Source organism: Atractosteus spatula, chromosome 5, assembly GCF_055471065.1.
Source record: "Atractosteus spatula isolate fAtrSpa1 chromosome 5, fAtrSpa1.hap1, whole genome shotgun sequence".
NCBI lineage: Eukaryota > Metazoa > Chordata > Actinopteri > Semionotiformes > Lepisosteidae > Atractosteus > Atractosteus spatula.
In genome coordinates this window covers 26,843,836-26,858,758 of record NC_142710.1, presented here as the reverse complement: position 1 = coordinate 26,858,758, position 14,923 = coordinate 26,843,836, and the positions used below count along the sequence as shown (strand labels likewise).

The window sequence follows — 14,923 nt, the reverse complement described above, 5'->3', positions numbered from 1 at the left end:
AAATGAAACCAATATTTGTAGTAGAATTAAAAAATCATTAATCTGGCTTATGAAATCAGAAATGTCTGTTTCACATATTCGTTCTTCTATTTCTATAGACCTGGACTATTTAGATCTGCGTGTAATTTGCTTCCCTGCTGTCAGTGTTTGGCATTATGAAAATGCATACAGCCCGCAGTGCTGTAAAACATTAGCTCAGTTCTTGCAATGCTGATAATGGGTTCAGACCACATTGTCAGTTTCCCTTTTGTCTTTCTGAAGTAACTCATGTTATTTCCTCCTTTGCCTCTCCCTATCCAGATGTTTTCTCCAGGCTTGGCCATCAGGCACAATCCACCTTTTTCCTCATACTGCAAAACAGTCAATAGTGATCTCCTGAGTCATGAGTATTTGAGTCTAAGTGATAAAAGCTGGATATGGAGGATTTCCATAGCAGACTAACAAACTTTAATTATTGGACCATGCCCGTTGAATCACATATTTGAATTAGAATAAGCTAGGCACACCTCAGTCCCAACACACTGCTTACTAGCTCTCTGTAATTAATTTGGCCGGAGGAACAACCAAGCTAAATTCACATGTGCCCTTTTGATTACCTGAACTACTCTGTGTGTATTGAGTCTCCCATCTCCAGGCGATGAAAACCAATATCTTTTTAAATTAACATTTCAAGTTCTTAACATGGATTTGATTCATCTGCTTCTCCTTGTGAGAGGATTCAGACTCCAAGAAATACAAGACGGAGGGGAAAAAGCATTTTAACAGGGGAGGGGAACATAGGTATTAAAAGCTATGTTAGTACACAATAGTGTATTAACTATCCTGGTTACTGGGAAACAAATCCAGGAAGAGGAGGATGGAGTGGAAGAAAGGGGGTGAGGTTAGGGGTGGAGAGATTATTTTGTTACACAGCTCTTTTGATCTTGTCTTCCATGTGCTCCATGGGATACACATGCAACACACCAGGTAGCCTGGGACAGGGGCTCCCAGCACTCATTCTAGGGGGCAACATCGAAGGCCCTTGTTTTTTAAGCATCATTTCTTTCCTCCACTCAAACAGCTGTTCACTTCCATAATAAACTGGTCTGATTCACTCAAATTGCACACTATGCCCTGGTCTCTCTTTGTCCATCTTTAATTTTGTTATGAAATTAACAGACTGCATAGGATTCCATGTCACATGGAAATAAAGACAGGTGATGCTGTAGAATTCATAGCTTTAAACAGGTAAAGGTATCTATGTGGGGCAGTGACCTCTCTAGGCAGAAAAGTCCATTTGCTAGAAGACAGGAGAGCTTGGATAAAATACATGAGCAATCGATTACTGGGGCTTTGAACTGGGTTTTATCTGGACTAATTTTGAACTGTGCATCAAAGTCTGTGTGCCTGAATGAGTGCATGTATTTATGCTGTCGGGGTGTGCACAGCGAGTGTGTATGTGTGCAAGTGTGTGTGCATTATGCAGGTTTGGGGTGGCGGAATTTTGACTAACATACTGTAGCTGCCCCTCTCTCTAGCTCTGTTGCTGCCTCTGGCGCTCAATCCTGCTACTGTATGTTTGCCTCTCGTGTGATGCCATTGTCCTTGTTGTTTCTCTCCCTTTGCTTCTCCCCATAATGCCCTTGGCAAGGAGTGGAGGAACTAGTGCATTACTTCCGTGATAAAGCGTGGTACAGTACCGTTTCAGATTTCTCTCTAACCCTGCCCCAGCCCTGCCCCTGCACGATGAAGCATGCGCTCTTCCCTGCTCTCTGCATGGACTGAGTCAGCTTGCAGCGCCCACAGGAGCCTGGCCAGTCCTTCCCTGCTTATCTGTGTTTGGTGGATCTGCACAAACCTGTCTGTGTGCTGTGTGCCAGTGTGTTAGCCTCTTCCCACACATTCTTCACCCTCTTTGTTTTCTGTTGATCACCGTACCTTCTTCCGTTCTTAATAACGATCATAGGTCGCCTCCCTTCCCCTCTTTCATTCCGTCTCTCTTCCTCCTTTCCTGCTCCAGCTCCCTGTTCGTGGGTTGGGGAAAAAAACCGGTTTGCCGGATGTATCGGTTCTCTCGGGCTGCGGATCAATCACTGCCTCCTTCCAGCATTTCCAGCTTCATGTGTAGACTGGTGCTAAGGTTCTCCTCAAGCACCGCTCTGTTATTTTTAAGCTGTGTGGAGCCTGTTAAACATCAATGAAGATTTTGATTTTCATTGCGATCATCTGTGAGTTAATTTTAATCCTGAAGGCAGTCAAGAATTTTAATTGTGGTCCTATTCAATATTCAATGGTTCAATGGTTGAACTTTGGAACATTCTGTTGACTGCATTTTCTGCGTATTTATTTGCTTAAAGGAGTGCATATGCATCGTGTAACAGTGTATATGTATTAGTTTCAGTTATTTATAAGGTAAGAAACCACAATAATATCATTTTTTTATTTTTGCTGTCTAGCAGTTTGCTTGGAAGTAGAAACTCCAGTTTTGTATAGCTGAGTTCAATGTTGAAACACTTTTACTAGGATCCTAGTCCCTTCTGTGTCCGAGAAAATGTCACGCTCATGTGGGTTATGAGGTGTACCCTTTCTCATTCTGCAGAGTAGTGAAGGCCCATTTTTAGAGCCTTGTTGCTCTAAGTTCAAACGACACTGGAGAGGCACATATTCTGCACTTCAGCTATGGTAGTGTTCACAGCACCAACCATTTTTTTGTTGGTTTCTGATGAAGCGTTTCTTTTTTCCCCTCTGTTACTCACATTAGGGTTCAGCCCCTCTTGAATCCAGATACTGTACATGTCCTGTGTAAACCTTTAAAACAAGTTTATTTTTCTTTTTCCTTCTCTCCCTGTCTCATTTCATCATGTGCTTAACCTTTTTGTTAAGGTGCTGTGTACTTGTTACCATTGCTTGTAGGTAAATGGCATCTATTTCTCTGATGCCTGTTTAGATCTTTAGAGTGAAAATATATACTGTACTTTGAGCAAATGTTTGTTCTTTAAGTAATTGCATCAAAACAGAACTGGTCGATCGTGGTGTCAGCAGTAAAGTAGATGGTACTAATTACCTGAAAATCTGAGCAGTATAGCCCCTGTCTTGGAGCCGGGAATGCAAGGTGACTTCCTCCTTGAAACACCTGCTGGGTTTTATAAGTTTGCTCTCTAGTTGTCTCCGGAACGCTGTGTCACCTTTATCAACTCACATTTCCTAATCCTTGTGAGAAGTTATAAATTATTTATGGAACTCTCCTAAAGGCCACCATCCCTTTCTTTAAGCCTCCTGTCAAGACAGACTTTGAAAAGTTTCCTGAGAGGCCCAGAGCAGCAGCACTGAGGGCCTGGGGAGGGGAATCCTCATTACAGCCCAGCAGGAGTGAGGGGAGAAAGGCAGAGAGTGGGCAGTAGCTGCTTTCAGCGTCCTGCCAAGCCAGCTTTCCCAGGGTGCCGGCACCTGTTTGCCTGTTCTGCTCAGAGCTGCGGGACTGGAAAAGAGGGAATGGAGGGAAAGCCTTAGACTGCAGTGAGAAATGAGTACCAGTCAATAGAGTAAAGGGAGACCTGTGATGAAGATTCAGATGTTTCATTGCATAGTGTGTTACTTTAAACTTGAAAGCCTTACCTCATCCTGTGTGCAATGATAAGAACATCTATGCTGTTGTAGGAGGTCACTTGGTATTGATCCTGTGAGCACCATGAGCACTTCTCACATGTGATTGACATTTCAGCAGATTTTTTTTAAGGTAATGATTATTTTCCCATCATGGATGAGGAGTAAAAGCAAACCTATGTCAGCAGATCATTCATTTTGGGGAGGGCAGGGGTTAATACCTTAAACTACTGTTTCTCATTTGCTGTGGCTGCTGGTTATAGGATCTTATCTTCTGGTCCTCTGTGTTGTCGGTGCTGTTTTATGCTGACATATCTGCCCATAGTGTGGCACTCCAGAGAAAGAATAAATGTGTTCATGTTGGACCACAGCTGTGTTGGCACGGGTAATTCGTACAAATGAAATAACCGCACTGTTGATCTTTATAACCCCCTCCTCCAGCCTTTAGATGTTCTAGCATCTGGGTGGCTTAAGGCGCTGTGTACTGGTTCTGAGGAACCAAATCATTTGCTGAGGTCCAGTGGCAAACAACTCCTTTTTTTCCAATTGTGCAAGGAGAGAACTGTGCAAATGATAAACTATTCTTTTTGTTCACGCTGTTGTACAGTTCAGCTGGTCCAAGATGCTGGAGCACAAGGCTGGTGTGTACCCAGCCAGCAAAGTTATCTCGATTTTAGGTCGGCGACTTTGTATGCAGTGACTCAAGCATCTGTGGTTTATAAATATTGATTGGAGTTGTACTCTGTATACTGCACGCGCCTCATTTAGAAGGCAAGGAACATCAGTTTTGTTTGTCCGGATTTATGTCATATATGTGTATTCGTTTTTCTTTTTTGCATCTTATGTTTTTTTTTGTTTGCTGTGTCTGCTTTAACATCAAATGTACTTTATTAAGGGTATATCCATCTCATTTCAGCTTCAGAAGAGACTGAAATAATCACAACAGAAGGAATCCCTCATTGAGAAAAAGTGTGAAATGGAGCAGTGCATGCAAGCAGACCCAAAGTTATTGCCTTCCAGTCAGTGTGCAAAGGAATTATAGACTCTGCACATAATGACCACAGCTCTGCTGTAAAGGACCTGTGTGTTTTTTTTTAATTTTTTGAATAAGAATAGAAGAATCTGAAAGAATTATTCCCTTTGAGTTTCACAGCCTTTGTGAATTTAACAGACAGTCATAAGTGTTAGAGGTCAAAAAATGGCCATATATTTTTACTTAACAAGCAAACTCTAAATGTTAATAAGGGCCTGGGTTAACTTAAGTGCCTCACTGTTGGGATTAACCTTTTGGTAATTGGCGATGCTGTTTTCTAAAGTGGGGCAACAGTGGTGTGCTGCTGGTCTGTGCTCCCCCAGCTGCATCTGTTGTAAAGAGATGCAGCAGTAAAATAATATATAACTGGTGTGACCAAAGCTGGTCCTGGGAAGGCACAATCAAGCAGGTTTTTCACATGTAATTAGCACACCTGTAGTTTAATTTAATTAAGTTAGTGAGAGGTCTGTTCAGTTACAACAGGAGTGCTCAGCTTTAGCTTTGGAAGGCTGTGGGATGTTCAGGGTCCAGATGGTCTTGTGAGGACAGGGCATTTCTACCACATCAGAAAGATTGGCTCTCTGAAGTTTATGAATTTAGAGGGGCTGACTGTATGTGTCCAAGCAGGCGGCAGGTACACCTGATACTGACTCCTTTGCATTCATTTTACCACAACCAGGCTTTGGTATTGAAGGAGTAAAATATCAAACAACTCAACCCTGAAATGATTTTTTTTTCCTTTTCCCAGCCTCAAATACTACAGCCTTCCAGCCGCTGCCACACCGAGCTCCTCGCCCAGGGAAAACTAGCAAAAACAGCCCCCACAGAGGACCACAGTGACCGTGCTGAGCCTGCTGGGGCTGAGGAGCAGCCTTCTTCTCAATCCGGCCCAGATGCTTCTGCTGATACCATCAATCCCGCTGCTGCCACTGCTGTAGACCCACCAGCCCCAGCACCTGACCCAAACGAGCACAGCCCGGTCCTGAGAACACGGCTCAAAGTCAGCAGTGCTGTGTCTTCTGCTGCTAAGCCTGGGCCCACAGGGACAGCCCCGCTCCCGGGCCCCCCTAGAGGGCCTTTGGCAACTGCTGCTTCTGCTCCACAGAGAATCCATGGCAACGGACCCCCACGAATCCTGCAGCCGCCTCGCTTCTACACCAGAGTGTCCGTCCCTGCCCTTCCGCAAGAGGGTATCTGTGGGACTGCAGGCACCCTGCAGGAAGGAAGCAAGGCCACCTCCAGACTGCTGGCACCATACTCTTCAGCGAACCTGAAAGTGAAACAGCACCCACCTCCTTCCCAGGGCACCCAGGCTTTAAGTGCAGCACAGGCCATTGGCCACTCTAGGCCCCTGGGGCGCAGAGACAACACAGCACAGCAGGAGCAGGAGAAAGGCGTTCTCAAAGCAAGGGACCTGCTTCCCACCAATCACTCCCGTCTCCCCAAGCCAAAGATTCACTGACTTCCTTGACGATGCACAAAAAGAGGACGACCACTGACTCCCAGGCCTGCAGGCCATTCCGGGGTGAGGTCTGGCTGCCTGTGTTTGCACTCCTGGGGCTGAAACCTCAGTCTTAGAAGTTTTCATTTATTGTCATTTTCCTTTTAAACTGCAGTAGATTAAACATAACTGTGAGGAAGAAACTAATAAGTAACATCTTGCAGAAACAAGAACTTCCCTCCATGTTCAGTGCCTGGTAGTTTCTCTGTCAGTTTCTCCCATACAGAGTACAGCTTATCTGCCATAAAACAGAAATACAGTTCAATATGTTCCTCTCTGTGGCTTCCTCATTCCTGCTGAATGTCCTGCTGAATGTACTGAAGTCTGCTTGCTTGCTTCCTATGGGGGTTAGTGTGTGACGTATGAGATTCACATTTTTATGGACTTGGAGCTTTGTCTTGTATATTGTTTCAAAAAAAGTTCCAAGATGTAGCAGTCTGGCATATTGGCATTTGCTTGCATAAGCTCTAAAACTAAAGGGTTGACTGGTAGTCCTGTTCCATGATAGAATGAAGGGTGCGTTTTGATTGTTCTGGGGTGAAAATCTTAACGTAACAAACCGTTTGCTTAATGACTAAGTCTTGACAGCCGCAGACACATTCAGTATGTGTCACAATTAACATGGCATCTCAAAGGTTAAGCAAGATTTAGTCAAGTGGTTTTAGACCTAGTATATTCAAGAGTGATTTCTTCTCTTATTTCCTCTGAGATGTTTAACTTGCCACAGTCCTTGTAGGAACCATTGAACTGTAAATAAATTGTGTTAACCGCAGCTGTGTTCGGAAGAAAGACTTGCACAGTATTCTGACTGACTTTTTAACTTCAGAAAGGAGCAGGCATCACAAATGTGTTGGGGAAAAATACACTTTGGTAACATTATGAAATCCAGGAGTAAGCAGGAAAACCTTTGTATTTGTTTTAAAACTTCTTGTACTATTCCAAGAGACAGTTTTTCAACGGAAGTAAGCAGTTGCTCATTTAATGTTGTGAAACTTGTAAGAAGTTGTGGATGATGTAGCCCCCAAATACAGCTAGTGTTTTATTAAGACATGTTATGATAAACTGAGATCTTTGTAGCAGCTGTGGCTTTATTAGATGTTCAGCACACTGGGGCTGCACAGCTCAGAAAATGCTTACCTGTTAACAGCTATCCTGGCCTGGTGCATTTAATCCTGAAATTTTCCTCTAATATCTGGCAAAATGTCCTTTTTTCTGTGAACAGATCTGCAGAGTACCATACTATTCCCTCCAGGTATCAGTGCTGTTCTTGTTGACTTTTTATTTATGAGAACCGCTGAGGTTTGGCTCTGTGTAAGCACAGCAGTTTGAGTGACATCTCTTCATGGAAGTTGTCAGGCTCACACTCTTATCCTTTTTAGGCTTCCCATCTTCCCCAAATTAAGGCATTTCCTTTCCTTTTTTATGCACTACTGGATGAGAGCCATCAGAGGAATGTGTTACCAATATTGCTATTTTTACTACAGTGGTCAGCGGAGAATAAATGTGCTGACCAAGTGTCATACTGTACACTGTAAATAATGAAGCTTATAATGCATTTCTCTGCAGGCTAACATGGACCATATAGACCTAATGATGGCTGACCTTGTGATTCACTACTTTACATGCGTTATTTTGTGCTGTCTTCAGATAAGCGTGTTAGCATAATCACGGATGAGGGCTGGTGCCAGAAATCGGGTGATGTACATGTCAGGGATTATGAGCACAGTGTGTGTTTTTCCAGAGCCTGGGTCAGCAGCATTTGCCAGTCACGTGCAGGGCTGCTTGTTTCAATCCAGCCATGCTCTCTTCAACAAAAGAGAACAAAAAATAACATGCCCTGCAAGCCTGAGTCATTTACATAGATTGCGTGGAAGGCAGAGAAGAGTGACCAAATCTTAGAACCGTACTATGCATTGATAAGCCCTGCCTCCTTTGAATGAGTACCTCCAGCAACAGTTTACACATGATGCGTATTGTCACTGGTATAAACATCAACCTCTTGCATCAGGCTCAGTCCGCAAGGCACAAGTCCAAGCTCTGCTCTATAAGTCTGTGCTTGTACCTGTTTTACAGCTATTATCTCTCATATTGCTCATTTTAATGGGACAGGGCTCTGTAGGTTTTGTAGGGCTACCGCTGTGGTTGTTTATGCATGTCCAGGATTTAAATATACAGCACACAGCAAGACGTTTATACTGTATGTCCAGTCTAAAAAACAGCTCAAGTGATTTAATACTTTAATTTATTACTAACCTTTAGTTTAATATAATATTGAAATAATGCTATAAGTTCTCAGTTGACAAAGTTAACAAAAAACATACATAATAACACAGCTGCCTTGCATTTGGGAGATATTTAGGGAAGCATTTTGTGTGTGTCTGTGTGTGTGTGTGGAGGGGGGCTGAGACATCCTACCATACTGCATGGATCCATAATACTGGCATGCAGAACTTTTGTGTGCACTGGAAAAGTCATTTTCTCTAGGGCAAGCATCTTTTAGCATTGTATTTTAGCATTGTCAGTGCTGCACACACTGCAATGCTTCACGTGTTAAGAACTGGGAGGAATGGGGTCCAGTAATTTTAACACAATGCAGTATTTTTGAGTTTGATTAATTTTAAAAACCCAGCAAACTGTGTAGAATTTTGTACTTCCCCTGTGTCAGTAAAGTGTATTTTTGAGAAATGGCAGGCAGTCAGACAGATCAGATGAGCCTGTCCAATTAAATTGGGCAAATCTCCTCATAAAGAGGCAGGACAGTTCATATTTGCTTTTTACAACCATCTGACGTCCACTTCAAACTGTTTGCATGATTAACTTGAATCCACTTATCAGGAGGAACATTTTTAAAGGCTGTTTAAAAGTATTAAATGCATATGGCATTTTACAGCATCTATAAATCCCACCTGTTTCACGCTGCACAGTCTGACAAACATATACTTTAATCCTTCACTGTATAAGGGGCTCTTGTTTAACGGTGTTTATAAATTTGCCAGGAGTTAACATCAACAACCTGTTATTTATATAAAATCCCACTTGAAATGGGTAATGTAGTTTAGCTGTACCTGAAACCGAAAACTAGAACTGATTCACAGATTAAAGACTTTTTCTCATTTCCACTGGAGAAGAGGGATGTTACTGCCCTGGTTGCCTCCTCTGAAGCTCCTTTCTGTGTGAAGGAGAGGCCTTGTGCTGCAGCTGCATTTCTCTTGGTCTTTAGGACTGTCTTATTAATCTCCTAGAGGACAGGAGTGTCTTTGTGCTGTCTTTCCACCCATTACCTCACATTGGCCTAATTGACAAATCCAGCGTCTCTCTGGATCTGAATGATTTAAAAGTGACTCATCCTTTAATACGGCGCGCATTTGAAATCAGCAGCTGTAAAAGACCTTGAGATGTTATTTTAAAATGTCTAGCTGAGCAAAAAAAAAACAGAACTCTAAAACTTAGTTTAATTTGGAGCTCAAACCTGTAGGCCCTTTAGCCCTCCAGGTGTGCAGACACCCCAAACCTATCTCCATATCTCAGCTCCTGGTCGTCTTTCTCAAACTCATATCTGCAGAGTGCTACTGACAGCCTCTACTGCCTGCAGGCACAGTACAGAAAACCCATTCTGAATTTGGTTAGAAAATACTTTTGAAGAATATTGCCGATAAGATGCAGAAATGCATTTAAAAACTTTAAGAAGTCTGAATATTTTCAGTCCTTGTCCATTTCTGGTCTGTGATGCCTTTGTTTGGGTTACAAAGTCAAATGTCTATGTAGAGTTTTATAAGATCATAAATGCTAGTATTCCCGCTACTGTTAAAGGCTGTGTAAAGCAAGTTGTTAATGAAGGTAAGGTACAGAAGGACTGTTCACTGTGTTGGTAACACTGAGAGGAACTGAGGGAGCACAGAACTGTGTTTCTTTTAGCCTACCAAAGATTTCCTGGGGTTTCTGTTGTTTTCGAACTGAATACCATTTTCTTTTCATGATTTGATTAAATTTTTCTTTCGATTGTACAGTATCTTACGCCTGCATTAGAAATGTTACTTTTTAATGAACGGATTTATTTGTTGAATAAAAGTATGAGTAAGAGAATAGAAGTTCTCTTAAAATCCCCAAACTAGTTTTTCTTTTGCTGTAAGGAGAAGCTTAGTGTATTGTGTTGTGTTTAACGGGGCTTGTAGGCGTGTTTAAGATTAAGCATACCCTTTTAGTATGGGGAATGTGGCTGTGTAACACAGTGTTCTTAAGGAAGAACAGAGAGCTAGTTTTTGTCCTCCACTTGTCATTCCAATGTAGAAGGCATTAGAACAGTATGATCCAAGATGCATGTTTTTTTACTTAGGGAAGATTCTTTATATAAAGTTTTTCTCCTGCAGTATCAGGAGCGGAGAGGATAACATAGGAGATTTTAATGTAATTTGTTCATTTTCAGAGAGACGAAGCTCTCTATCTTGTTTTGAATATGAGGTTCAGCTGAAGGAGTATCAATTTGTAATCTACTCTGAAGAGTCAGCTTCTATTGTTGGGTATTTTTATTAGCTGATATATAAATAAGATATAGCTATCTATGGCATTGCAGTTGCATGTTGAATGACAGCTGTGACAGAATAGTGAAATTAAATTGTTGTCAGGGCTATAGAAATGGGATAGTGACTGGGGATTTTTTTTCACAAGGTTTCTGCAGATATTGACTCCTTGTCTGCAATATTCGAAGGAGCTTCTGTGTGCAGTTCTACAGCTGGAAAGAAAGATCCTTCTGATACCCAGGTCTGTCAGTGTGCTTGCTTGTAGAGGAGTACAGGAGCATGGTCTGTGAGATGGAAGTTGACAGCTACACAGAAAAAACAGGTTTCGTTTCCTTTTGAAGCGGCAGCCTAGTTGCTGTATTCTGTTCTTCTGCCTGTGGCGGTCTTTGTCCCTGTGCAGTGCTGCTTCCTAGGCCTTGAAGGAAATACATATCACAGCATTTCCAGAAACTTGGAGAGAGAACGAAAAATGTGGTCTTCAGCTGCTCCCTGCAGAACCACTGAAGTAAACTTTTTGGACTCGCTTTTTGGTGCTGTCTTTTTCACAACTCTTCAGTAATACTGATTGAGCACAAAAAGAGAGTGGGTTTATTTTCTCCTGACCAATGTTCAATATGCCGGGATGAGCGTCAATAAGAGAACATTGATTTTAAGGCGGCTAAGGGAGTAGACAGGGACCCCCACTATTCCTGTAGCTGTGTGACCGCAGGAGCCCCCCTCATTGCTGATTGTCAAGAAGAGACTGAATCAATCTGTCCAGTCTGTCTCTTCCCCCGCAAGGCTGAGTGAGTGAGTGTGTGCTTGCTAGAGGAGAGGCCCTCTAGAGCAGGAGTGTTCAGCTGTCTTCACCCATAGCAAGTCCCTCTCACCATGCCTAATGTGGTCAGAGAACCACCTGCCTCTTTTTGGCATCATCTCATTCTTCCAGCATTTTCCATACCATTAAAGCAGATCTTTTTATCTAAATGATGTAGCACTTATGACAATCTCTTCTGTTTTGTCTTTCCAAACAGCTTTGAATTTAAATAAAATTTAAGTTTTAAATTTAAACTTACTAAAATATACTTATGAGCTTTTACAGAAGTGTTTTCCGCTGACCCAGTGTATTCACATTTGCTCATTTGGAAGTTCACAGTTCTGGTTTACTCTCACTTTCCTACCCAGAGTGTGGCTGCAGTCAAGTTCCCCCCTCAGTGTGTTACCCACGCTGATATTGGTGGGTCTCACCAGGTAACCATGTTATATAAGTCCAGAGAAACGGAAGTAAAAGCACTTTGCCTCCATGGTCAGATGGGAGTGAGGGATTTTTAAAGAATGCAGCTTGAAGTGGCAAATTCCTAGGATCCAATTATATTTATGTTGTTGTGATTCGCAATACTGAGGTCTGACTTGACTGCTGCATACTTAACAGGTTTGACATTAAGCTTTTTCAAAAAGCTCAGTATCTCAGCCTATACTGTATATGCAATAGGACTGAATGGCCTTTATTGTGTGCGTGCATTACTCCACTCTTCCCACGATATTTTCCTCCATACACTGTGTGCGATAAAACACTTTGTTTACAGCCAGGAATGTCAAAGATGACTGACGATCCTTTAATAGGTTATAAATCGTCATTCTCCTGACTGGATGCTGTATTGCAGAATGAAATGATTAGTTTTTTTGTGAAAGCTTTTTGTTTTTCCTTATTAAGTATTTCAGACTGACAACCTGTACTGCTGCATTCTCATGTATCTTCCTGTTGTATAATTTGTGCAATACTGTAAGAAAAACTGAGAATATACTGTTACATATAATTATAAATATATACTAATTATAATAATTGCTACTAAATTGTAAAATGTATTATAGAGTGATTTCGTTATAAACTAGGAGGTTGTAAGAAGAAAAGAAGTCAATCAGAAATGCACTTTAAATGATGTGTTTAAACATTGCAGCTGGCGGGACAGTGACGAAACGCATCAGACTGCAGTGTGGTCTCTTGTGTTCTGCTGAAATGATCTTTGTTCCCTGTCAGGCCCGCTCTCCTTGAGGCGAGATGTAGAACGTAATAAAGACTGCACAAAATCTTCTGTGTGTGGGTGTCCTTTGTTGGCTCAGCTGAAGCCTGTGTTCGCTGATGAGAAGCTGCGGATAGAGTATGTTCTGCTCTGATACATGGGTGGCATTGCTGCCATGCGAAGTAGCAGGCTGTTTGCTTGCAGCAGCTTCAGACTCGCAAGAAGGAGAATGAGTTATTTCTCCTGCAGTCATTGCAGAGTGACTGAACATCAGACTCAGAAGAAGGAGAATGGGTTGTTGCTCCCGCAGGCAATGTAGAGGGACTGAAGTGTTCGCTGTGGTGAGTACAGTAGAAGTAGAAGGAGTACAGTGAGGGAGTCAACCTGGCCTTCAGTTCATGTTGCACCTCCACAATAGATTAAGCTTTCTCCAGACTGGGCTCCAATTAACACTGGTGGTTAATCGTATCCCTGCTCTACCCTGTAGCACAGCCAGGTACTTCATGAAATACAATCGAATTCCTGCCATACACTCTGGGCACAAAAACATACCACTCCCCCAACACACATTGCTTCAGCAGGACTGTGTACAGACCTGCAGAAGACGTACTATATCTTTTATGGTAATGAGACAAGCTACTAGCACCCTGAGGGGAGAGGTACGCTAGCTGAAAATCTAGACCTCCTTCTCTTTGGATGCAATGATCAAATGTCTTTTAGGGTCCCAGTGGTTTCTTGATGCTAGTGTTCACTCCAACCCAAGAAATGCACAGTCAAGTTTCAAGTTCCCTCAACTAAGACATTTTTTTTCCACTGCTGAAACTTTGTATTTTGTGTAGAATCACAAATATGCAAGTTTAATTTAAAATCACTTGCATATGTATTTATAACTGTGGTGGGCCCATTAACTTTAAAGCATGTTTTCATAACATTACAATCTTACAAGCACTAATTGGTTAATGAGGGACCATAACCCTTAAGGACCACAGGTCTTCAACTGTTCCTACAAGACCTGTTACTTTTTTCTTCTGAAAAGAACTGGAAAGAGAAGGGTAGACTGTTTGTGGAAAGGAATCAACTTCAGAATAAACAGTTGAAGAGTTTCAGCGCTGTTCATGCACCTCCAGCTCTGCAGGTCTTGTGCTGTGTGGATTGGGAATTGTTGCTATTCTGTTAAGTCTATAATAGCATCAGGCCTATCTGTGCTGGTGCATAGAACTCGTCTATCAGGCTGCACTCCTGCACAGTATTTATTTTCACTCACAGCATGCCTCCTGGTGCTGGAGGAAATGCACTGCCTGGGGATCATGGGGTCACTCCAGTCATGGGGGCTTTCTTAATCCTCCAGTCAACAGGAGGTACCAGGGTTCCTGTGACTCACTACACCCTGTGTGTGGCTGGTGTGGACTGTGAGAGTGGTGTGCTGTGGAGAGGCCTTGACCTGCTGGTGTGTTGTTTCAGCATAGCCTTGAGCTCATGGTTCCGTGTGTTGCTTAGGGACTGCCTGCATCTAACTCAATCAAGCTTACTCCTCTGTGTCTCTGTATGTTGTGTTTATTTTATAAAGACATATTTTTTCGAGCATACGTGTGTTGTTTTTTATCAGTACTGCTGATGAAAATCGAGGTGTTTTATTTGTGCTGAGATGGCTTCATTCACTTTAAATATTCCTCATTACCCAAAAGACTACAGATTTCAAACCTGTTTCCTGTTTCCTGTTTCAGAAAATGTCTGGATTTGCTCCCGTCAATTTATTCACTCACTGGGTGAGATTTTTCTCTTTTCGAATTATCAGATATCTAACATCTCTTTATATGTGCTTGATGGCAGAAGATGTGCTATGGAGTGCATTTGCTCAGTCAAGGAGAAAAACCAAATGCTTTTTCTGATTCCAGATTATTCAGATTCATTACACTGCCATGCTTAGCATGGCTTAATGGAAACATGCTATATTAGTATGAGAGTTCCTGGAATAAACCTGAGGTTGTTGTATTAACTGATAGGTGGCCTGTGTTCAAAGTCTTTTCTTTGAGCAATGTACATACTGTATTTCAGGGCCATGAATCCTGGTTGATAACATAGTCAACACTGTTTTAATGGAAAGATAAAACAAAGTCCTGTCTACATAATGCATTTAAACAGTTCATGGTGTAAAAATGCTGATTACCTTTATCTTTTATTCTGCAAAAAATGTAATTTAATAATGTCTCATCATCTTGGCTGGGCCAGATTAAAATACACTCTTGTAGTCACCATGTGTGGTCAATTCATTCATGAAAAGTCTAATACC

The 14,923-nt window shown here is 42.1% G+C and overlaps 1 protein-coding gene across 1 annotated transcript in view; it reads left to right on the top strand.

Moving 5' to 3' along the window:
- The window catches only part of LOC148834820 (serine-rich coiled-coil domain-containing protein 2-like), a 76,505-nt gene extending 63,811 nt beyond the window's left edge, over positions 1 to 12,694 (top strand). Inside the window, exon 10 of the mRNA XM_088917045.1 lies at positions 5,364 to 12,694. Within this exon, the coding sequence (XP_088773171.1) occupies positions 5,364 to 6,077 (714 nt within the window). The 3' untranslated portion in view covers positions 6,078 to 12,694. The remainder of the gene's footprint in view (positions 1 to 5,363) is intronic.
- Positions 12,695 to 14,923: the final 2,229 nt, after the last annotated feature.